The 25,531-nt window shown below is 44.5% G+C and overlaps 1 protein-coding gene across 5 annotated transcripts in view; it reads left to right on the forward strand.

Moving 5' to 3' along the window:
* Positions 1–25,531, forward strand: part of DAPK1 (death associated protein kinase 1) — a 213,463-nt gene that overhangs the window by 155,724 nt on the left and 32,208 nt on the right. For 4 of the 5 annotated variants that reach the window (XM_061426094.1, XM_061426092.1, XM_061426095.1 and 1 more), the window contains exons 9-19: positions 127–172; positions 1,641–1,730; positions 3,062–3,154; positions 5,443–5,562; positions 6,026–6,124; positions 6,959–7,057; positions 8,476–8,574; positions 9,466–9,663; positions 11,251–11,448; positions 15,907–16,005; positions 22,646–22,723. In XM_061426094.1, coding sequence (XP_061282078.1) covers positions 127–172; positions 1,641–1,730; positions 3,062–3,154; positions 5,443–5,562; positions 6,026–6,124; positions 6,959–7,057; positions 8,476–8,574; positions 9,466–9,663; positions 11,251–11,448; positions 15,907–16,005; positions 22,646–22,723 — 1,219 coding nt within the window. Of the gene's footprint in view, positions 1–126; positions 173–1,640; positions 1,731–3,061; positions 3,155–5,442; positions 5,563–6,025; positions 6,125–6,958; positions 7,058–8,475; positions 8,575–9,465; positions 9,664–11,250; positions 11,449–15,906; positions 16,006–16,961; positions 17,119–22,645; positions 22,724–25,531 lie in introns of those variants that run through there. The other variant, XM_061426097.1, reaches the window with a different exon arrangement.

The following is a 25,531-nucleotide window of genomic DNA, read 5'->3' on the forward strand; positions in this document are numbered from 1 at the left end:
GTGAAGCAGGCCCCGAACTGCGTTTTCCAGAGCATCTGCTTGGTAGGTCCAGCCGGCATGGAACCAACCTTAATGTTTGCTTCTATAGTCACTGCATTTTTTTTCTTTCCCCTCCCCCCCACAAAGGAAGAGAATGACAATTCAAGATAGTTTGCAGCATCCCTGGATCAAGGTGAGTTGCATATTGCAATTGGTCTGGGGATAGGGTGTCCTGGAATTCATTTGCCCTGGGCTTTCTGGGTAGCTCAACTGGTAAAGAATCCACCTGCAATGCAGGAGACCCTGGTTTGATTCCTGGGTTGGAAAGTTTCCCCTGGAGAAGGGATAAGCTACCCACTCCAGTATTCTTGGGTTTCCCTGGTGGCTCAAATGATAAAGAGTGATGTGGGAGACCTGGGTTCAATCCCTAGGTTAGGAAGATCTCCTGGAGGAGGGCATGGCACCCCACTACAGTATTCTTACCTGGAGAATCCCCGTGGACAGAGGAGCCTGGTAGACCACAGTCCGTGGGGTCACAAAGAGTCCATGGGGTCGGACACAACTGAGTGACTAAGCACAACACAGGATATCACGTGGCACTGTGGGTTCTAACCACGGCCACGTCTGGAGTATTGTGTTTGCTGTTGGTGCCATATTTTAAGGCAGCTGAGAGAATACTCATGATAACAGAGGTAGACAGGAGTGAACTACCACAGGGCAGGATGGTGATGAGAAGCTGAAGGGCAGAGCCACTCAACCACTTTGCATTTGATTATGGGATATTAGCCCAAACACTATTTTTGTTAAGTTTTTGAATTAAATTAAGCATTTAAATATGATATCAAATCTAGATTCCCAGCTTCTCTTGAAAAATCTGAAATTCTGCCAACACTGAGACCTCATTCCACAAGTCTGCCAGAAACTCTTACCCTGCTGCTTTTGTGCCAGGCCAGGGTCACCCCCACCATACATATACCTACCTGCCTGGCGCCTGCTGGCATTTGGGTTAAAGAATCAAAGCTGCTTCAGATAGAGCAGAAAGGACTAAGGGTGGGGGAGCATGGCAGTTGCAGACTAAAATCATGGAACCAGTAAATGGATTGCAATGCAGAAGCAGGTTTGGGGCAGCTGGCAAACTCCACCTGTGCCAGCTCCCAGCAGTTACCTTGGCTTCCCTGGAAGGCAATGATATCTGCTTCTCTTGGAGGTAGAGCTTCACGGCCTTCTGAAAAAGATGCAGTGGAGGAGGGATTTTAATGCTGTGGGATAGAGTGAGTTTGCTAACCTCTGAGGTCTCAAACAGCTCTAAATTACTTGACGATGTTAAGTTTATAACACAACAGCGTCTCATAACATGGCCTCACCATGAATCATCCCATTCCCAGACTCTTTTATGGAGACTTATTTATTCAGCTTGGTCCAAGCTAACTTTTCAACTTTCCCCCAAGACCCAGTCTTTATGGATTTTTCTCAAATCTTTAGGCACAAAAGTTAGCCTTCAGAGACTAGGTTCCTAGATCTGCTGTATTATCCCAATGGTTTTGTTACTTTAGCAAGGTGAATAAGTAAGCATCCCAAATAGTAAGAGGTATCCAGAAGTTGTCATGTAACACATTTCTGTCAATTTGAGAGCTCTAAATTGTCTTGAATTTTCATTTTAGCCTAAAGATACCCAACAAGCACTTAGTAGAAAAGCATCGGCAGTAAACATGGAGAAATTCAAGAAGTTCGCAGCCCGGAAAAAATGGAAAGTAAGATAGTTTGATTTGAAGGAATTAACTAATTCAATTTCCTATATGGTTCTCTCTGCTGAGGGTACATGTCTGATATCAGCAATGCAAAAGTGCATCCTTTTTTCAAGTTCACATCTGTACCATTACTCTATTTTCAAACACAAGCAAAAATATTATTTCAGTCCTATTTAACTCTTCTTTTTACATGTAATCTTACATTTATTTTTTAAATCAAAGCCATTCCCAAGGCACGTTTTTAAATCAGTACAATAAAATTATAGTGCAGTTTTTTCTAAATGCAACAAACCACATTTTAAATAGATTTGTTCCTTGTGGTAAGCAGCATGGCATTATGATTATCCCAGAGTTTGTGTAAATGGTTCTCTAAATCCAGCTTTGGTCTGTGAGTGGTTGAGATGAGGGTAGGGTGGGCCAGGAGCATTTGCTACAATCTCTTCTCAGTGTTAATGGTTTCTTCAGGGGCTGAGAAAGATGTGGCTCTAAAGAACATTCCATCCAACTTGAACAAATACAAATTCAGGGTTCAGAGGGGGACAGGATGGCTTCTTGTGCACAGGGTCATGTCAAGCCCAGAGGAAGCAGGTACTTGCCATGTCTCCTCATCACTGGCCCAGAGGTATACCTCATTGTCATGCCCATCAGGTTGGGATGCCTTGATAGAGATGAGGACCACAGCAATAGATTACTCAAGACCTGACTCTTAGTTCTCAAAGAACCCCTGAAAATATGGCTTAAAATGTAGTGTGAACCACCATAACTTTCTTTCTCTCATTCTCTTTCTCACATATACACACATACAGTCTTTACATGTTGCTTCTGCCTTTGAGAGTAAATGCAGAGGTGTTTGTCCCATTGGCAAAAAAGTACCCCATCTGCTCATTTCCAACATCTGTAAGAGTTTTGAGTGTCACACTGCCTGCCATTACCAGCTTGCCTGGGCACCACAGGCACAGGGCCCTTGCCTACCATGCTTCTCCAAGGGGGGACGTCCATAGGCTTTGTTAAGGTAAAATCACATTCCTCAAAGAGTAGAGAGTGAAATATGGAGAGAGAACAGACATGTCCACTTCTATGGTTTGATAATGAAATGTAGAAGGAGAATCTCTCTTTTGTTGTCTTGATTTATAAGACCTTTAGAAGTTTCTTTAAGCAAATATAATTTAACCTGCTTCTGGGATTGCCCACCCCTAAAGAGTATGTGCAGTCAGCAGTGAATGCTATCTCAAAAGACTTTGTCATCTGCACTAATTTGAGTATTGTTACATAAGCTCTCTCTCCTCCTTTCTCCCTGCCTTTTATTCACTCTCTCTCTCTTTTTTTTAATAAAGCAATCTGTTCGCTTGATATCACTGTGCCAAAGATTATCCAGGTCATTCTTGTCCAGAAGTAACATGAGTGTTGCCAGAAGCGATGATACTCTGGTAAGCAATCCTTTTCCCTGGATAGATTCATTCTTAGTGCTGTGTATTTACAATGTTTAAGTTATTTGACTTGTTCAGGACCCAGAAAACCTGAAATCTTGGAAATGTCAGGCCTGTTCTTCCTCCTCTCGAAGAGGGAGTTGGGATGGCTGATTTGATGTACTCTAACTTTTTGGTCCTTTTTCCTCTTTGTTTTGATTGGCTATACTCACTACCTCCAACCTCCCACCTTCCCACCCTCCTCTGCCCCTCCAACACAGTTTGATAAAAGAGAGGCTGGCCAGTAAAGGGGAGAGAGCATCTAATTTTCATGAACTAAAACGAGAGCCCTCTGTTTCCACTGACCTTGGAGAATCTTGAACTGTAATAGTACAAAAGGGACAGACAGCCCTGCTTCCGAACATACACACACACACACACACACACACACACACACAGCAGAAAATCAGGGCAAGTGCAGTGGGGCTTGATGATATAGTTCATGGTAGATCAGAAGGCTAAACCCACTCTCTTTGTTGACATTGTATCGACTTCCAAAGGTCCTTGAGAACAACTGCACAATTTTTTTCCCTAATCCAAACTGAAACCTAATCATAGATTAACTGTTGAGATATAGTGGACACATCAAAATTCAACAAGACTTTACCTGACAGTCAGACAACGGGACTTTGTGAACCCCGGAGGAAAAGGAGACTCCAGAAAAGGCAGGAAGGGTGGTTCTGTGGGAACCTGCGGGCTCATGTAACTGAGTAGTCAGGGCTTCCTGAGTGGGGTCTGGGACCCCAAGGGCAAGGTCACGTATCAGCAGGCAGCAGCTCTTTGTTTTAATCCCCTGAAGCTAACAGTTTTACTCAAGTTCCAGGTCTAGCCTTATAGAATGAAAAGAGTTAGGAAATACTAAAAAGAAAAAAAAAAAAAGAAGTTGGAGAGATGCAAGAGAAGGGAAGAAGAGGAAGAAGTCTGGATTGGGAAATTGTCTGAGGGTGACAATGGAACCAAGACAAGATATAAACTATTAATCTAAGTCAGGTGATGAGAATGATTAAATCTTATAAATTAAAATCACAGAACAGTCAGTTGGGGGAAAATACATTGCAATGAAAAGTTCAGGGGAGGAGAGGGCCTGGGCTTGTGAAGGAGCTCCAGGTGGGAAGACCCACCCCTGCCCCCCCACCGCCCCCACAGCCCTCAGGTTCTCTCTCATGTCATCTCAGTGTCCTGTTGACCATCCGTGTTACAGCAACCTGCCTGCTCCTCCATTCTCCCCTTTCTCGTCACTCTCGCTTTCAGGCAAATGTCTCTTAGTCTTCAACTTGAAAAGGAAAACCAATGGTAATCTTCAACATGTATTCTCTACAAATAGTATTACAGCCCTTGTGAAGCTTGTTTGAATTCAGATTTATAAAGAGAAAGCAGAGTTCAGAGAAATGCTTTCTCCATCCCACCCCCACAGGCAGAGGTTCAGCCTCTGTTGCTATGTTTTTCCAGATCTGAAATTGTAGTAGCTGTATCTCTGTAAGTCCAAAACTTTTGTGTGGAATTTTTCTAGCTTATGTTTTTGGTTTTAATTTACCATATTTTACAAATATCTTATTATATATATTTAAGAAAGTATTTTGACCAAGTAGCAAAAATTTAGTAAATTTATTGTTCTATAGTATCTAGTTATTTTCTCTTTATAAATAGAAATGCATCCATTTTACTTTGTTTTATCTGGCCTTTATTTTTACATTTCTCCCCTTTTAGGACCTTTTAAAAAAAAAAAGTGTGACCAACTTTCAGAGAATTTTATTATGTTATAGAATACAGGAATTTCTAGTAATCAAAAAATGACAATCTGTAATTGCAAAAATCGCAAAGTAAGTCTTTCTTATTCAAAGACGTCATTTCCTTGGTTCAATAGTTTTAGAGTCTGAGTTACACCTGAAATTTTCTACAGTGGTTTCTGGAACTATATGTTTTGAAAGATTCCTAAGATAAACACAAAGAGTACTTCGTCGTCAATCATTGTCCTAAATCTGAATCTTCAGAGCTGTTTGCTGTCTGGGTTATAATGCAGGTGACATAAAGTCACAGGTAAATAGTAGGTGGTATTAGTTCCCAACGTGGGAGGGGCAAAAGGTGACTTCCTGCTTCCCTTCATGACCAGGTAGATTTGGGGATTAAATGGCTTACTTGCCCCCTGAAGGCTCCTTTTAACAAATGAGCCTTAGTCTCTCTGATGTTGGTAAAAGCAGCAGCACAGCCAGCTGTGTAAACCTTTTTCCCTCTTCCGTGTCTCTCTCAAGGATGAGGAAGACTCCTTTGTGATGAAAGCTATCATCCATGCCATCAACGATGACAATGTCCCAGGCCTGCAGCACCTCCTGGGCTCCTTGTCCAACTACGATGTTAACCAGCCCAACAAGGTCTGATGCTGTCCTGCCAGGGGGAGTAGGGGTCAGGGGTCATAGTGACTGTGCTCCTCCAAGTCCAAGGTGGAGAGAACCCATCTGCTTCTCCATTCGTCTTTCCTTTGTAAACTCCATACTGTGGGGAAAATCACTTCTGCTTAGAAAGTGAATTGAATTAGAGATAAGGTCGTTGTGCATTGAGGGCCTTTCTTCACACAAAGCCTTTCTATATGCAGCTAGCATGCCCCTCTAACCATGAAATTTTATATGTACTCATCTTGCAAATGAAAATGTCACTTTTGGTTGTGAATGCAAAAGAGGGCAGGCTACCATTTCCTCCTGTGTCTACTCTTGTCAGGCAGGGCAGGTCTGTGTCTGTGGAGACACAGGAAGGCGTCTGGGGCAGCGGTGGTAGTTTAGGCTTTTCCTTTCCTATCAAACCTGAAAAATTGTATTTTTTTTTTCTTGCCTTTTCCAGCATGGGACTCCTCCATTACTTATTGCTGCTGGCTGTGGGAATATTCAAATACTACAGTTGCTCATTAAGAGAGGCTCAAGAATTGACATCCAGGATAAGGTCATAATTCTTTTTTATTGCAAAAGGAATTATTTTTTAAGTATTTCCAAATGTCTCTAATCATAGAGGTAACAGAGAAAAATACCACATATGCCCTACTTCATTTCTCAGTTTCCTGTAAACGGAGATGAACTGATTAAGTAGTCTGGTCCTGTCTAACAGGTTATAAGGGAAAAGGCAAACATTGATCTTCCTCATGGCTCTGTTACTCAGCGTCTGCCTTTCTTTGTGCCCTGCCCAGACTGACTCCTTACTGATCACATTGACTCAGCGGTGTTAATTGATGTTATATTTGGAGAAGTTTTCATTATCCAATTAATCTCATCAGAAATGTATTTTCCCACATGTTTATTAGGGTAACAGAATAAGGCAGATATGCTTTGAGGTGTATACCTTGCTGTGAGTGTAGACACAAGTGATGACCAGCTAATTGTCATTACAATGGATCTGTCATCAGCTTCCATAGACTTTCAGCAGCACTGTTAATAGCCTAGAACTGGCCCTTGACAATATAGGGAATTCTAACTGGAAGTTGAAATGAAGGTTTTAGGGGGAAAAAAAAACCTTTTTATTTTAAGATAATTCTAGATTAAAAAAAAATCTAGAGAGATAATATAGAAAGCTCACTTATCCCTTTCACCCAGCTTTCTGGAATGTTCATGTCTTACATAACCTTGGTCCCTTTGTCAAACCAGAAACTGAAGTGGGGTTTTATTCCTCTTGGGAGTTGCTCCTTTGGTGTTTGCCATCACACAGGAAAAGAAATATAGCAACTGAGTGATGTGTGTGTTCAGATCCATCTGGGAGCATGACTCTGCCTTGGTTTTTGTACAGGGTGGATCCAATGCCATCTACTGGGCCTCTCGGCATGGCCACGTAGATACCTTGAAATTTCTCAATGAGAACAAATGCCCTCTGGACGTTAAAGACAAGGTAAGGCCACTTCTTTTCTTATGGAAAGTGATAAAAGACTGCATTTGAGTGTCGGCATGCCATCTGCATCATGACCCCAAAAATAAGGATTTGGGACCAAAATCTTCCTACAGAAAATTTAATTTAGAAGTTTCTTTTTGCTGGTGACTTGGTCTAACATTAAAACCTGATTTTAGCTGAAATATGCCAAGTGGTCTTCATATTATGTGAGCCGTGAACTATCTTCCCTGTAACATGAAAACTCAAAAGTTCTGCTAGAAGGATAACCAGAAAGTGACCCGAGTCCTGGTCCTCCTCTCACCTCCTCTTCCTCTTTGACATGACTGACTCTGCTGACCTTGACCACTGGTACTAGAAGGGGTAATGAGACAGTGCAAGTAAAGTTAAGGCTTTGGGGATTAAAATGTTATAAATATTATTAATTTGGGAAGATACCCTGCTTTCACACACCATGTTTCATCCACTCCACACAATACTCCTGTGAGTTAATTGCAGGGCTGGGGCTTGCACCTAGGGTTCCTACTTTCTCATCTGTATGTATTCCACTATGTATGTAACCCTTCTCTGCTTCTAATACTAGTAGACTGATTTGTTATGTTCAGTCAGGGCTGTCACATACAGTTGTATGGATTGTGCACTGTACCATACCTAAGGGAGAAGGGATGACATTCACATTCCATGTTCAGTTGCTTAGTCATGTTCAATTCTTTGCAACCCCATTGATTGTAGCCCATTAGGCTCCTCTGTCCATGGAATTTTCCAGGCAAGTATACTGGAATGGGTTGTCATTTAAAGATATACTTTTATTATAGCAGTTTTATGTCAGGTGGCAACAAATATCTCATTGTTTTAGATAAGTTTATTCTGACAGTTTTATGGCAGATATAAGTAAAATATCTTAAGAAGTTGCATCTATTACAAATTCACAGAATATGTTATTGTAGGGGCTAGTGGTAATACTTATAAAAATCTCTGAGGATGTAAGAAATTATATTCTAAACGTAGTGAAATCAGAAACTTGCTAGTAAATAAAACCTTGTGTTCAAGTAACTTAATATTAAACAAGGAATTTTGTGTTTTGAAAAAAAGTCACATAGCTGGAAGCATCAGTTTATGAAGATTAGGAACATCCATCACAGAAAAGGAAATGGACTCTCACCTGGTGGGGTGGGTAGGGTGGGTGGCATTACACACAAGAGAGGCCAGGTGTGTGAGTTTAACACTAGCGACATGGTGGACACCCCACCACGGGGTCCCTGGCCCAGTCACCAAAGGGGCATCTGGCCTGAGAGGGACAGGCACCGCCTCAGGGGGGACATGGAGCCAGGCCTGTGTGGGAGTGGGCCTCCAGTCCTGTGTGTTCTAGTCCCTGGAGACGTTTTCAGGGGGCTCTGAATCTTTGGCTGTGTCTTTTGCAGTCTGGAGAGACAGCCCTTCATGTGGCAGCTCGCTACGGCCACGCTGATGTGGTTCAGTTACTGTGCAGCTTCGGCTCGAATCCTAACTTCCAGGACAAGGTGGGTCACGGTAGCTGATGTCCTCACTTCTTCCTACTCTTTGCATGGATGCGCACACAGCCAAATGATAGGCTTGAGTATTTTGGAGGTGCATCCAAGTTAGGTTTTCTGCTTAAATTACAGAGGGCAGGGACTCAAACAAAAGCACTGCCATTCATTCATTCATGAATCCTCTGAACAACCCTTCAATTCTCATTTTACAGATGAGGAAACTGAGGCAGAGAGAGGTTCGGGAACTTGCCTAAGATAGCACAGCTTGGTAGTGGTGGAGCTGGTGCTCAAACCCACACAGACTGGTTCCAGAGTCTGTGTTCATAACCGCTACAGTGTAACAGCCTCTTGTAGACAAATATCTATGTGTCTGATGGTGTTGGTCATGAATATGTAGACCTGATGACCAGTCCTTTTTGTTGAAGCATGGTTATCTTGGCCCTTTCTCTGCCAGAGCAATAATCCATTTATGTGACTCATCTTTGTGCTATGTTCGTGACAGGAATCTTGAGACAGGTTTGTTAGAGGAGTTCTTGCTCAAAGAAATGCTCTCCCTCTGTTAGTAATCACAAATGAAGTAAACTATTGCACTTTCACAGGGAAGATGCTATACATCCACTCACGCAGGGGCTCCATTGTTCAGAGGAGCTGAGCCCGTGGTGCCAGTGGGCTCTGCAAAGTCAATTGTCAGTAAAATGCTGGAGAAAGCTGGATTTGAATTAAGGAAAGGCATCAGACCCAGCCCATTATTTCATGTTAACATTTTGCTCCAATAGCTGCAAGCCCTTTCTCTCCACTGCCTTGAGTTTGCTGCCAAATTTGGTTAGGACTCTCACCATGCCTGTACTTTCTCTCATCTTATTGCATTCTCCTCTTCTCTGTGCTTCTCTCCTTGGCCAGGAAGAAGAAACCCCCCTGCACTGTGCTGCCTGGCACGGCTACTACTCTGTGGCCAAAGCCCTTTGTGAAGCCGGCTGCAATGTGAACATTAAGAACAGAGAAGGCGAGACCCCCCTCCTGACGGCCTCCGCCAGGGGCTACCAAGACATCGTGGAGTGTCTGGCCGAGCACGGAGCCGACCTTAATGCATCCGACAAGGTGCTTTGTGGATGAAAGTATCCCACTTGCTGAAAAGTCACCTAGTGGGGGCTACAGGGACCACAAGACTTCTCAATTCGTTTACCTAAAATAACTTAGATGCCACAAGTTATAATTATCCTTTCTCTTCTCCAATCTAAACATTCTAGGATTCTTAATTCTGTTTCATAATTAATGTTCATTTGTGGGATGCAGCAAAATTTATGAGATGGTCAAATAATTCAAGTCTCTATTTTATTTTTAGCTTTTTTAGCTTTGGAGTAGGTACAGTGATCATCATGGAACCCAAGACAAATCCTCATTTAGTACTGAAATTGGCAATGCACTATTGATTTGTAGATAGACAAAGAAATAGGTGGTTTATTTACTTCCATCACCTGCTATTTTGTAGAAAGACGATAAACTATTCTTATTTGTTTGCTAACAATTCTAGACAAGGTTTCCCTTCTTTAATTAAGCCAATTCAGCATAGTCTTTTCTTACTGTGAACTGCAGTGAAGCTGATGCTACATCCATGGTGGTTTTGGAACACTGTGGTTCATTTAGTCACTGCCCTCTGTGGAGTATTCTCTTGGTACAGAGCAGCTGTTCTCAAGTGGGCAATGACCTTGCCCCCAGGTGACATTAGGTAGTGGCTGGAGACGTATTTTTGGGTCGTCACAGCGAGGATAGGGTGTCTAGAAGATAAAGACCAGCGGCTCTGTTGAACAGCCTGCATTTCCTAGGACAGGCCCCAAATGTTAACAGGGCTGAGGTTGAACAACCCTAGAGTAGATGAGTTACAGAAATGCTTCTAAGCTCCCTCTACCCAGCTCCTAAAACTCAGCACTTATCTTCACCAGGGGCTCTACAGGGAGAATGAACTCCCAGGCTGGTGCTGTGTGGGTGCAGAGGTTAAATATGTTATATTTGCTTCTTAGGGCTTCCCTGGTGGCTCAGTGGTAAAGAACCTTCCTTCCAGTGCAGGTGATGTGGGTTCAGTCCCTGGGTTGGGAAGATCCCCTGGAGAAGGAAATGGCAACCCACTCTAGTACTCTTGCCTGGGAAATCCCATGGACAGAGGAACCTGGTGGGCTACAGTCCATGGGGTCACAAAAGAGTCAGACACAACTTAGTGACTAAGCAACAACAGTTTGCTTCTCATCTGTGTGATAGACATCACCTCGCTTTCTCAGTTTCTCAGAGTACAAAATAAAACAATAAACTCTCTACTTAGGAAGTTAGTAAAGATCACTGAGCAAATGTTTTCCAAATACTTGATAAAACAGGCCACTGGAGAACCAACAATGACGTAAGTCCTATGAATTCAGACACAAGAAGGAGTGTGGTGTCTTCCTACCTGAATGTACTGGCCAAGCCTAGATTAATTAAACTGATGGTCAGCTTAGCCCGTGATTATTCAGAGTGAGACATGTGGGGCCTCACCTCAACCCCGCCAGGAGTAAAGTTTGTGGTTTTTAATCCTCTTTCAGGCTTTGCAGTAACGGTCCCATTACCAGTTAAACCTGACCCAGTGAGGCTAGAAAGGCAACCAGCCAGTCCCACATGCCCGGTCAAAACTGCTCACGGCCCTGGCGTTTGTTACAGGATGGGCACATTGCTCTACATCTTGCCGTGAGACGATGTCAGATGGAGGTCATCCAGACTCTCATCAGCCAGGGCAGTTCCGTCGATTTCCAAGACAGGCATGGCAACACCCCCCTCCATGTGGCCTGCAAAGATGGCAACGTGCCGATTGTGCTGGCCCTCTGTGAAGCCAACTGCAATTTGGATCTCTCCAACAAGGTAAAGCTGGAGGGAAGATCTCTGCACAGTCTCTGTGTCTAGCTGCTTCTGGGTCTGGGCAAGTTTCTCTCTTCACTGTTCATAGTCAGTATTGCTTTTATGGACCTGTTCTTTTTCATAGGGCTCTCCACTTTAAGTGTATTTTGCGTATGACTTTTTAATAATTTCCTATACTTTATTAATTTAATAAATTGTTCAATAATTATTTAACTATTAAATATTATATAGGAAATTATTTAATTTCCTATAGACTATTAATTTAATAATAGTCACAGAAAAGTATTACATTAATACTTCCTGCTGAGACTGGCTTACCATTTATGAGCATCTAGAAAGAGAGCAGAAAAGGCAATGGCACCCCACTCCAGTACTCTTGCCTGGAAAATCCCATGGACAGAGGAGCCTGGTGGGCTGCAGTCCATGGGGTCGCTAAGAGTCAGACATGACTGAGCGACTTCACTTTCACTTTTCACTTTCATGCATTGGAGAAGGAAATGGCAACCCACTCCAGTGTTCTTGCCTGGAGAATCCCAGGGACAGAGGAGCCTGGTGGGCTGCCGTCTGTGGGGTCGCATAGAGTCGGACACAACTGAAGCGACTTAGCAGCAGCAGCAGCAGCAGGAGCAGAAAGAGAGAGAAGGAGGGAGGGCAGGGGAGAGAGTGTGTGTGTATGTTCTCTTCCTGGAGAAGAATCAAAGAACATGGTACAAATCAGGGCACTGAGTGTTCAGGAAAACACCTAATGAGTTATATGATTGAAATTCCTAGAACCAGATTTCTCCAGTTTCCCTCATTTGAGAGTTTATGGTCAAAAATTCATAACATCTTTCTCGTGCTAAATACATTTGGTAAGACTAAGGGGATACTATCATTTGGTGAATGATAAAGAAATAAAAATCCCCATATGTTGACTGCTAGAAATTCTAGAAATTAGCTAACACCTTCTCTTTTCCCTGAATGCCATCTAGATTTTCATTACCAAGTATGGTAGAACAGGTGGATAGTCATGTGGTTTCAGCTCTGTAACTGTATGAAAGGCAAGCACTATTCTGTTACCATTATGTTAAAAACAAAGTCCAAGTAGAATTAATTTTGTAATTGCAGGAAATATTTGTTTATAAGTGGCAGACATGATACCAGCAGAATTTAATATGGTTTGTTTAAGGTAAAAGAATCACTGAAATACCTGGAAAATTATGCTTTTACCAAAAAAAAAAATCCTTCTTGCATATTATGTGATTAATTCTAATAGAAATTGAAATAGGTAATCTTCATATTCTGGAAATATGAAAAGGCAATATCCTAAGTCCTAGCCATCAGCTGCTGGTTGCTTTCTTAGTTTATCCTTTTCTAATCTTGCCAAGTCAGTTATATAAGTGGCTTAAGGAAGAAACTAAATGTAATATAATATTAAGCAGCATCAAGAGGTTGGCTTTCCTTCCAGGAGTCTTTAAATGAATAAAAAGCAGATTTAGGGACCTCGTGGCACTCATTTGAATGGCTGTGACTTGGCCATTGTACATGGTGACTTTGTGAGTCTTACACCTTCAGAAGAGCTGGTGTCAGCTTGTTTTTCTCTTCCATTTTTTTGTTGCTTGTTTTAGAAAGATGATGCGGTCTATAGAGGAACTTAAAGTCAGAGAAAGGCCTTGTTTCCCCAGAAAGCATATCTGACTTTACATGGACTGACCCTGGTAACCAATTGCATGGCCATGGCACAGTGACAGCCACGTCGCCCAGGCAGACTGTCACTCCTTTCCCGTGCCCTGCCGTTTCCTTACCTGGATTCCATTCCCCCAGAGATACACACGGCCATTCAGATCCTACCCCTGTCATCAGTATGTGACAGGAGCTTGTCATGATTTCTGACAGTCATTGCAGTGAAACAGGCATTTCTCTATCTGCCTTCTTCTCATGTGTAAATCAGGAGACTGGCTATTTAACTCGGCTGCATCAGGGAATGTGGAAGAAGAGAGGAACTGGACGATACAGACAGTACACACTTAACCCTTTGTTCTCTTCTGGATTGGCTCTTCTGATCAGCAAAGGGAGAAAAAGCATGTTGACACATGCATAGGTGTACACGCACATACACACACACACACACACACACATGTGCACACACACCCAGGATCTGCCCAAGAATTCCGTGCCTGCCAGGTATTGATGAACGAATGCCTTTTTCTGACAACACTGTGCAAGGTGTGATGTGAAGGGGCTGGGAGGTGGGCAGCAGGGAGTGATTCTTGTCCTCAGGCTGCTTGCAGACAGACACAGGGACATTTCACTATAAGAGCATCTCGTGTTATAACCACTGCTGTGATAGAGACACTGGCACTCCAGAAGCATGGGCATCTGGACACTAAAGAAACTGGGAAAAGCTGTTCACAGGTGATTATTTTAAATGATTGGGATTTGGACAGATGGAGAAGAGGGGAAAAGCATATTTCAAGAAGAGGGAGGCAGCCAGGAAGGGGAATTGAGTCCAGATGGTGAAAGACCTTGAATATAATGTTAAGGAGTTTGAGTTTTGTTCGGTCAAACATTGGAGGCCATCAAAGTGTAAACTCTCCTGGTCTTTTATTCATCATATGTCTCTTCCTTGACCCTTTCCCCTTCTGTAAAACTATGCATCTTGTTACCCAGGACTGTCTTCCTTACACAGAAATCCAAACACTTCCTCCAAATCTTCCAAACCAACTCCTTACTTTTCACTTTAGCTCTGGGGTATTTGAGAGCTTCATATCTGTTTTCTAAGTGACTCTAGGAGTTAACAGTAAACAAAACATAAATATGCACACACACTGCAGCATTACTTATAGTAGCAAAAAATGGAACCACCTTAAGTGTCCATCCTCAGCAGGCTAACTAAATAAGTTATGCTATATCTAAATATTGGATATTATTCAGGTATCTGAAAGAATGTAATAGGTTTTCTTATAGACATGGAGAAGTATTCAATCTGTTGTCAGATGAATAAAGCAAGTTGACAGAATGGAAGGTGGAATATGATTATGTCTTCGCTTTTCAAATTATTTCTCTCCACTTATGAATTCGTAGAGAAAAGCCTGGAAGGTTTGTGTGGGGCTAGCTCTGAGTGCGGGAACTTGGGGGAGCGGAAGGAAAAGTCTTCATTTTTCTACTGTGTATCCTTCTATGTCGTTTGGATATTAAATGAGCATGTGTTACCTTCTTAACAAAAACCTACATTTATTTGTACATAAACAGCACAAAACAGAGACAGCCAAACTTGCTCAGTTCATAATTTCCATTGTGTAAAGTAATTTATTTTTTTCTGGTTTCCCCAGAGCAAAAGAAAAACCTTAATAAGTTCCAGGAGTTTCCTAGTAACCTAATGGTGAGAATTCTGGGCTTTCACTGCCATGGCCCAGGTTCGGTCCTGGTCAGGAGCTGAGATGCCACAAGCTGTGTCGCGCAGCCAAAAAAGAAAAAAAAAAAATTGTTTAAATGCCTTTGTTGTTGTTCAGTCGCTCAGTTGTGTCCGACTGTTTGCTACCCCGTAGACTGCAGCACTCCAGGCTGCTTAAGTTCTGTTTATTAAGTTATTCCACCCAAACAACCTAATATTTCAGGAGCTGATGGAACAAACGATTCACATAAATTGAAAGAAAGCTATTTTTATTTAATTCTCAATTGACCACAGTTGTGTACTAATGGAAGGTGTGTGCTTGCTGGGCACCTCACGACTCTTTAAACCTTGGACTCAGAGTGGACACCACCACCCCTATATCCTGTTCTATGTGGATCTTCACAAGATACCTGCTTTGTATCACAGCCGCTGCCAACCCCATGCTGTGCATACACAATGTCACTGAAAGGAAGGCAGTCCCAGCTAATTTGAGACACTGGACTGCCTGAAGCTAGTAGTTTCCCTGATGTCTGAACCTGCTGGTTCCATCAAAAATTTAAAATATTCCTCAGCATCCCCTTGAATACACTGCAGTGCCCCCAGATACCTTGGCACACGTTTTGGGAGCCGTAGGCAATCAAAACTGCTGGGTATGGCCGTGGCGTTTCACCTCATTAGAGCGTCTTCACTTTCTGTCCTTCCATGCCTTCTTCCCTTGCTGTATCTAAATCTGAGCCACAGTGCAAATCTTTCCGGAACTTTGGGGCCTTCAGCCCTGACTCATGCCTCCTTTCTGCCAGCACAGCAGGAGACTTAATTTAGTTATTTTATGATAAGCCTCCCACTCTTTCAGCCTTTGAAGTTTTATTTTAAAGTCACTCTGTTAGCTGAGAAATACTTGAAAACATTTTGTTTGGCTTGCCTCCCCAAGGAAATGGCAAGTTTCTGGAGAAAGGAGACCTCGCCTCCTATCTCTTCCTTGTGGCTCCCAGATCCTTACACAGTGCTGGCCCCGTGAGATTCCCTCCACACATGTCATCCTTTGCAGCAAGAGTGAGGACTCTCCCGGGTCTTTTTGTCTCCTGCAGTATGGACGGACGCCTCTGCACCTTGCCGCCAACAACGGGATTCTGGACGTGGTCCGCTACCTGTGTTTGACGGGCGCCAATGTGGAGGCGCTGACCTCGGTGAGTAGCCCTCTGGCAGAAGAAAATGACTGCAAATGTCTCAGGCCTCGAGGGCACGAGAGGGAAGGTATTGCTTGGCAACTGCACTGCGAAGCAGACAGGCTGCTATTAAGCTCCAGCTCCTCCGCAGGCAGTTATGTAAACATCTGCCCACACAAACCCAGGGTAAGATCTTGTTAATGCCTCATCCTCTCCTTTCCCCAGACCCGCACTGCGGGGAACACCTGCTGTTTCCCACTGGCCTTTTCGTTTCCTGTGTTACGCAACAGGCCTTCATGTTTTGTATTAGCTTGTGTTTATCTTTTCTAAGTGTGCCCCCTCCACTGTGGGGGACTGGAGGGGCCATGGGCTTTCAGAGAGGGAGGAGGAAGGCCCCTCGGTGTGGGGGGGAACAGGTGACAAGAGCTGTCCTCTCGTCTTTGAAAGGTCTGGCTTTGCTCTTAGGCCTGCATGCATGCGGTAGTGTCCGACTCTTTTGCGACCCTATGGACTGTAGCCCGCCAGGCTCCTCTGTCCATGGGATTCTCCAGAATACTGCAGTGGGTTGCTGTGCCCTTCTCCAGGGGATCTTCCCAACCCCAGGGACCTAACCCACATCTCTTATGTCTCCTGCATTGGCAGGTGGTTTTTTGTTTTTTGTTTTTTTTTTTACCACTAGCATCACCTGGGAAGCCACAGCATATTTTAAAATGAGGTTTCTTTAGTTTCCTTCACTCCTGACACTCCCCATTCCAGACCTGGTACCTCCCTGCAGAAGAAACCCTTTGATCCTCATTTCGAGGATACCAGAGAAGAACAACGTGTCTGCGGATGAGATAAGGTTGCTGTTTTACAGCTGCAGTGAAACATTATCTTTTGAGCTGTTTCTGGCCCGGCAGTGGGTTGAGTCTCCACTGGCTCATGTGGGAGATTCCTAAAACTCACAAGAGCTTTACTAACACAAATTGTTTCTTTAGAGGAGACCCACTGGAGTTTTAAAACATGGCAGCTAACCTTGGGAAAATCAGGGATCTGAAGCTGGAGACTCATACAGGGGATGGCAAACTGTGGACCACAGACCAAATTCAGCCTGCTGCCCACTTCTGTTAATAAAGTTTTATTGGGATACTGCCATGCCTGTTGTTTACATATTGTCTGCAGCCATTTTCACTCTTCAAGGGGAGACTTGAGCAATTGCAGCAGAGACCCTAAGGCCCTCAGAGCCCCAAATATCTGCTCTCAGGCCCTTTACAGAAAATGGTTGCTAACTCCTGGCCTAGGGTGTTGCCTCCCTGGCTGCACAAATGTGACAAGAATGTCATTCCCTGTCCACAAGCAGGGGGTCTGTTTTCTGCAGTGTTGAGCCCTGAGCTGGGCTCCTCTGCAGGCCCAGTGATGACCAGTGCTCTACATGGGACTGGACCTTCTTAGGGCACCTGCTCACCCATCACAAGCCCACCCACAGCCACCTATGAACCTGATGTGCCATTATCAAACTTTCCCCAACCATGTGTAGGCACTCAATCCAGTTACTCCACAGTAGAGCACTTATATACATTTTTACAAGAAGAAATATTTTTTTTTTACAGATATTGCCTCATAAAAAGTAAACTGTCGACAATGGCTGTGAAGATGCCAGCAGCTGCTCCTGCTGCCAGCCTGGCAGTGTGGGTCAGGGTCTTGGGCCTCTACTGGGTCCTCAGGCTTCCCCATGACCTCTGTGAAAGTGAAGTGAAAGTTTCTCAGACGTGTCTGACTCTTTGCGACCCCATGGACTGTAGCGTGCCACACTCCTCTGTCCATGGAATTCTCCAGGCAAGAATGCTGGAGTGGGTTGCTGTTCCCTTCCCCAGGGAATCTTCCTGACCCAGGAAGGAATCAAACCCAGGTCTCCTGCATTGCAGATGGACTCTTTGCCAGCTGAGCTTCCAGGGAAGCCCTGACCTCTGTGAGGCCACAGCTGTCTCCCCATGCCTTCCCCACAGCAGCTGCCTCCAGCCTTGGGCTCGCCCTCTGGAGGCTCTCAGGTGTACCTGCCCTCCCTGCCAGCTCACTGCAGATGCTCCTTCTTGGTCCTGCGAGTCCACTTCCTGGGGGCTCCATTGTTTATTCATTCAGCAGATACTGAGCACACACTGCACACCGGACAGACACGAGGGACACAGTGGGGCCGCGATAGGCGAGCTGGCCTTACCTTGAGAAACGTCCAGTCTAGTGGGAGAGTCAGAACCAAGGGTCACAGCAAGGATCACAGTGAATATGCAGCTACAGAGTGGGACCTGAGCCAGTTGGGAGCCAGGGTCCCCAGGGGTTTCCAGAGGTCAGGAGCACTCCTCAGAGAAAGAGGAGGACAGTCTGAGCCCAGAAGAAAGACTGTGGGCTGGAGCATAGGGGGATGACGGGGCTGGATGTGCATGGCCTCCCCAGCAGGCGCAGTGGAAACCACGCTGGCTCCACGCAGGAAGGGCGTTATCATGGAGGTGCCCTGATGCAGGCCTAGGCTGGCTCCATAGAAGGACAGCGTGCTGCCTGTGTCATTCTAAACTTTCTAATAGCCACATCTGATGAGGAAAAAGACAAGAAGTCAGTATCAGTCATATACTAAAAGTAATATATAAAGTAAAATATTTTGTACATAATATGCCAAATATTATCATTTTGACTTGCAATCATTATATTTAAATTACTGAGATATATCCGGTTCTCTGATTTAAGTCTTCAAAATCTGTGATTTAAGTTCTCTGATTTAAGTTTTCATCCACAGCACGTCTTAGCTCCACATTTCCAGCCCCAGAAGCTGCATGGGGAATGGAAAATGAAAATGAAAGTAAGTCGCTCAGTCGTATCTGACTGTTTGTGACCCCATGGACAGTAGCCCACCAGGCTCCTCTGTCCATGGAATTTGGCTGCCATTATGGACAACACCCTCCAGCCCGTTTTGTCAGCGGGCTTTTCTCCTCTGCCTGACAGCACTGCTCTTCCCGGTCAGCACCACAGCCCTCGACCCTACAGCGCCCCCCAGCTGCTCCCTTTCCTCTCCCAACCTGTTCCTCAGCCAGGATGGCCAGGAAATCTTCTGACTATCTGGTTCTCTTTTTCCTTGCTTCCCACTTCTCCTCTACCCGCCACAGTCTGTCGTCGAATCCCTGTGACTCAGCAGAGGGAGTCACCTCGCTTTTTTGTTGTTGTTATTTAGTCACTAAGTCATGTCTGACTCTCTGTGACCCCAAGGACTGCAGAGCCCACCAGGCCCCTTTGTCTTTGGGATTGCCCAGGCAAGAATACTAGAGTGGGTTGCCATTTCCTCCTCCGGGAGATCTTCCTGACACAGGGATCAAACCTATGTCTCCTGCTTGGTGAGCGGATTCTTTACCACCGAGCCACCTGGGAAGCCCTCAAAACTTCTTTGTTGTAAAATAAAGCAGATTTTCTTTTTAAGAAAGGACAGGAACAAAAGAACTTGGTGAATTTGACAAACGCCTTTGTAGCCCTATTGAGATCAAAAAATAGAACTTCAGAGGCCACCCCAGAAGCTCCCCGTGGCCTGTCCCAGCCACAGTGCACCCCAACCCCCCACCCCGAGTGTAAGCCCCACTCTGACTTTGTAGTTCTCTAAGCATTTCCTTCCTTGCCTTTCTTTGAGGTCTTTCTCACCCATGAGCCAGCAGTCACATCTAGTTATCTCTTCAGGACATGGTACTTCCTTGACACCCACCCCTGTCTTAGATAAGAAAATCCTACTTGCCCTTCTTCCCCTCCCACCTCTGCTGCCCTCCTCCAGCTCTAGGTCTTCTTGCTGCTGCTCCACCCCACCTGGCAAGCTGCCCTCCCACTCTCTGCCCTCTGCTCCTCTCAGAAGCCCCATGGCTGTAGCTGCACCTGGGAACTCAGACCCGCATCCGAATCTCCAGCCCTGTTTGACTCCTGAGCACTGGCACCAAGCCTTGCTATTTCTGCTGTCTCAGGGCCTTTGCACTTGCTGTTTTGTTGTTGTTGTTATTTGTTTTTTTCCTTTTGCAAAACTTCCTTGGGTATCCAAATGGCTTGCTCTCTCACCTCCTTCAGGTTTTGACTCAAAGGTCACCTTCTCAATGATGCCAGCCTCCTAGACCACCGTGTATGACAAAGAAGGCAGAGAGTGCCTGGGCTCACTTGTGGGCCAGCTTCAGAGCTGGCACCTTGCTTAGCATGGGACTGGGATGAGGAGATCTAGCTCCTACACCTTTCCTTCTTGGACGGAAAGCTGGGGAGGGGGATGTTGGGGACACTCTCAGCTCTTTTTTCATTAATTACCGCTGCTTGCTTTTTCAGCTCATGGTGCTTCATTTATTTGTTTTTGTCTAATCTGCCCAAGAACCTATGCAATAGAGTGTCATTTCTCATCTCATGGGTGAAGAAACCCAGGTTCTAGGAGGCCAAGTGACTGACCACACAGTCTGGGAGGGACGGAATCTGAATTAAACCCGGGTCCTTCTCACTCTAGAGTTCAGCCTCTTTCCAAACTCTGGCAAAGAGTTCTTTTGGAAGCTGAACAGTGTCCTTTAGAGCAATACTTTTTGCAAACTGTAGAGTACCATGCAAACATAAGGAAGTATTGGTGGCAGTTTTCCTGTCATTTGAGAGACTCGACAGTGGAGAATAACTTTGCCAGTGAACAAACATCCTGTGTCTGAGTGCTATGCAGGTCTAAGGCCTTTGAGAGAAATCTATGGTCAGTCACACCAGAAGACAGAAGATTTTAAGTTGAGGCTCAGATTTCTTCCAACTAAGGCAATGGTTCCAAAACCTATTGGAACCATTGCCTTAGTTGGAAGCCATTCTATTGGCTGCACAATAGAATCACGTGGGAGGGCTTAGAACCCTGATGTCCAGGTCACACCTCAGAAAGGTAGAAGGTGAGTATGCAGGTGGGAACCTGGCAGCAGAAGTTCTTAAAGACCCCAGTGACTCCAGGGCACCATGAGGTTTGAGAAGTAAGGCCTGTCCTTATCATGTCAGTAAGGACCTACAGTCTGGTATGACCCCCTTGTTTGGATGCGGTGTCCGACAACTTACCTCATTCACCCCAAAGCAAACTAGAAGCTTTTGTCTGCCCACTGGGGCCACTGCAGGACTTGACAGCGGGGAGTGGGCAGAGAGAGGTGGGCAACATGAGTGTAGAGCACACCTCCCAGGAGCACCCACCGAGCTCCAACCACAGCCTACGACCATGCTTCTCAAGTTGGGCAGTTTCACTGCTCAGGAAACATTTGGCAATGTCCAGAGACACTGGACTTCCCTTGTGGCTCAGATGGTAAAGGGCTTTCCTTGTAACTGAGATGGTAAAGAATCCACCTGCAATGTGAGAGACTTGGGTTCAATCCCTGGGTTGGGAAGATCCACTGGAGGAGAGCATGGCAACCCACTCCATTATTTTTGCCTGGAGAATCTCCGTGGACAGAGGAGCCTGGTGGGCCAACAGTCCACGGGGTCGCAAAGAGTCAGACATGACTGAGTGACTAAGCACAGCACAGAGACACTGGGTTGGCACAGCTGGTGCAAGGGAAATCTGCTGGTGTCTAGTGGTAGAGGCCAGGGTGCTGCTTGACATCTCACAGTGTACGGGACAGCCTCCCATGGCAGGGAATCGTCCTGGCCAGAATGTCAGCAGTGCCGAGACTGAGGTGATGTGATGGTTGGGATTGTGACCTGGGCTGCGAGATTGGCAGGTATGCTGTCAGTCAGATCCGGGCATCCCCCCGCTTCCTCAGGAATGGTACTTGAACTGTCCCTAGAAAACACTGACAGATGGGCCAAAGGCTGCTTAGTCTTCTCATTTAAGAAATATTGCTTTTATTTCTTTGGAAATTGCTTCTCATCTTTTCTACTTTTAAATTTGTAATGATTCCTAAGCTGCAGCAGAGCAGTCCCTCAGTCTCCGATCCCTCCTCTGTGATGGGTGAACAACTAGTGTTCCCACCGCCCGGGAGCACCTCTGAGGTTTCTACGCTCAACGCACTGAGACTGCGAGGAGGCGCTCGAAAAACGTTAGCCATCATCGTGCATGTTCACAGCCTGGAAACAAATTTGTTCAGTATGAGACTGCAGCCCTGTGAAAATTCTCTAATTAAAAAGCAAACACTGAAGTGCCGTGGACCCTTATTTCCACCTTTTATGTTTCACTGAAGATCTTCAGATCCAAATTGTCTGTAAAACTCAGCCTTTTCTTTGAAATGCACAGTAATTACCAGTAACTAGCTTGATATGAGTGCTGAGGTTTGTCCCTGGAAGCATTCTAAGACATTAGCTTCCACTAACTAGAATTTGGCAGCTAATGACAGTCTTTATCGTTGGCCTAATTGGAGGGAGGTTCAGGATGCAGAGTAATCTGCCTGCTAATGAGGTGCCCGGTTTGATTAAAGCCTGTGGGCCTGAGACATCTTGCCTTTGGACCTCAAAGCACCAATGCATGGTTTTTTCCTACTTTCCTTATCTTCCTTTCCTGGACCATCAGTGAAATCAGGATTCCACAGAAAAGGGAATAATTCAGGACAGGGTCTTTTGTCCACCTTATTTGCTTCTGATGCCTGTTACACTGTTTCTGTCTCAGAAGGTGATGTTGGTGTGTGGAACACACAGTTCTCTGCAGCGAAGGAAAAAACTAATCATTTCTCTCCAACAGGATGGAAAGACAGCAGAAGATCTTGCGAAATCGGAACAGCATGAACACGTAGCAGGCCTCCTCACAAGACTCCGAAAGGTGAGAAATTGTTTGTGCTCTGAAATGCTCTGTGCTTTTTATGTGAAAAATTCTGTCTTGTCCCTTATAAATGCTGAGAATGAACAATCTGTTGGACACACAGATGGTACCAAAAGGCACCTGTCCTGGGCTGTGGTTTGCTTATCGATTTGCATAAACGTGTCGGCCACCTCTCTGGTTTCTTCTTCTGTGTTAGGACTTGGAAATCACTGGCCTCTTTTTGCGGTCACTGTGCCTGATTTTCCTCCTCTCACCCTGTCTATAATACCTGCCCCCGTGAAGTAGAGGGGAAATGAAAAAGCTGACCCTGCTTCTTTCTTTCTTAATGTTTCGAGCTCCAAAATATCACATATGCTCTAGCTTATCAAACATCATGGCTGTAAGGTTTAAGAAGATATGACAAAAATAAATAAATGCAGGTATGCCGTTTCAGCCCACATCACAGCAGTGTGTACAGAGAGACTTCAAAACAGTCACACCCTTTAAGTTAGGGATTCTCTGTGACTCTATCCTAAAGAAATCAAAGAAATGCATTAAAAAAAAAAAAAGTTGTATGCATGAAGATGTCCATTGCAGTGTTATTTATAAAAACTGGCAATTAAAATCAGAAATGTTGGATGACCAACAATAATGTCTGATAAACTGTCATACAGCTATAAAATGGAATGGATTTTGGCCTTTAAAATGTTCCTAAAGAGGTTTTAGTAACAGGAATTTAATGTTTCAGATGTTCCTAGGCTGCAAAGCAGAAGATGAATTATGTGCACATTATAATTCCAGCTATGTTTTTTCAAATACATATAAAGAAAATGTTAACAGTGATGTCTTTGGGTTTAGCTTTCTTAATTGACAGTCTCTTCTTTAAACATAACTCTGTTGTTTCCAAACTTCCTAAAATAATCGTGTAATAATTTTTTTAAAAAAAGGACAAATGTTATAGAAATTTAAAAAATTACTCAGTTAATTTAAGTGTTCATGAAAAAGTATTATTTCAAATAAGCTCAGGGTATCCTACAAAGACCCTGCTATATAAATTGAAAAGTGCCTGGGGGAGGGATAACAATGTTTTAACTTTCACAGCTACTAAAAGTTTGAATTGATAGTGGTCCCCTGGTCCTGGTTACAGGGAAAGGGCAAGGGGACACATGCAGAGATTGGAATGATTTCAGTGCCTGGAGTTGGCCCGGGGAAGATAATGGACTTTCACACCTTTGTGCTTTGGAGTCTGTGAACTGATAAACACTGAGATCCCCCCAGGCCACTGCTGGGATTCAGTCTCCCCTTTGATCTAGAATTTCTGGAAAGAGATCCCGGCTTATTCACACGTTCTTAGAGGAAAAACTTACATTAACTCTGGACTTCATGTTCTCCCACTCTGTGCCCCCACAGACTATCTCACTGTGAGGGAGAATCTGGACTAGCAAAGCAAGGGAAAACTTTTTGTTTACAGGCAAAACAAGAGGGGGCTGTGCAGGAACCTATGAGACTGTCAGCCAGTCAGCAATGAACTTTCACATAAAATCTCCTCATCTTAAAACTCACTTTATTTGAAGTGATATTCAGCCAAATGAAACACAACTTCAAGCCAGATTGACTCAGAGGCCACCAGTTTGTAACCTCTGACTTTTGCTGGATTTTATTGTAGGGAGCCCCGCATTTGAGTATAGAATTCTATGTTTATATAGATTATCACACTTTAAGGGCTGTTTTTTTTTTTTTTTTTTAATGGAAACAGTATCTTTTGCTTGCTTGCTTGTTTTTTAATATTTCTCTCTTTGGCTGCACCGGGTTTTAGTTGCAGCATGTGGGATCCAGTTCCCTGACCCGGTATCAAACCTGGGCTCCCTGCACTGGGAGCACGGAGTCTTAGCCAATGGACCACAGGGAAGTCCCATAATAAGGGCTGTTTTAAACTGAGTTCCCCATTATAATATTCATTGATAGTGGAAAGAAACCGAAGCAAATCTGGCCTTTCCACAGCTTGGGTGAGTACACATTTTTACAGTTAATACCTCTAGTATGGTCCACTATTAGGAAGAAACATTTTATTAGGCTCAACACCTTAGCAGGTATATAAACATGCTGAATCAGGTATTCTTAGGTTTCCCAAATTCCACAAAGCGGGATTTTAACCTGCCTGCCTCCGCTGGCACCATCGTCCTGCTCTGAGCCCAGCGTCGTCCTTGCCGGTATTTTGTGGGCTCAGTTGGTGCACGGGCAGCCCCTCTCACAAGTGTAGCACTCTGGACAGTACTGTTGCCTCATACTGTCTTGGCTTGAAGTGCGGTTCATCATCTCAGAAACGCTTGTTCCACAGCAGTGCTCCAGGGAAAGGTACAGCCTGCTCATCTTAAAGCAACAATCAGCTGCAAGCCATGATCTTCCATGGCCTAATAGTCACCCCAGGAAACACCCTCTTCTGGCCAAGGGACAAGGCTTTTCCTTGGACTGTGCTGTTTTAGTGCCCATCTACCCCTTAGGAAGATACTTTTATTTAAAAACATTGCTATGCTAGATACAAGCCCAAGCCCAGATGTCCATTCCAGCACGTCAGAAACAGCAGACAAATGCCATTAAAAAAGACAGGAAGGAGAGCACTCTACAAGATAGCCAAGGTTGGGTGGATTGGATGAGTGGGGCTCAAAGCACTTTCTCACGTTATCTGATTCCTGTATTTCTTGCTGTGCTTCAACCACTTTTATAATTAGGAATATAAATAGTAAGTGAAGCCACATGCAGCTCAAGGAAGGGTGGCTGTCCCCAGACTGGAATTTTGAACTCGGTGTGGCGTGGGTTCTTGTACAGTCC

Source organism: Bos javanicus, chromosome 8, assembly GCF_032452875.1.
Source record: "Bos javanicus breed banteng chromosome 8, ARS-OSU_banteng_1.0, whole genome shotgun sequence".
Lineage (NCBI taxonomy): Eukaryota > Metazoa > Chordata > Mammalia > Artiodactyla > Bovidae > Bos > Bos javanicus.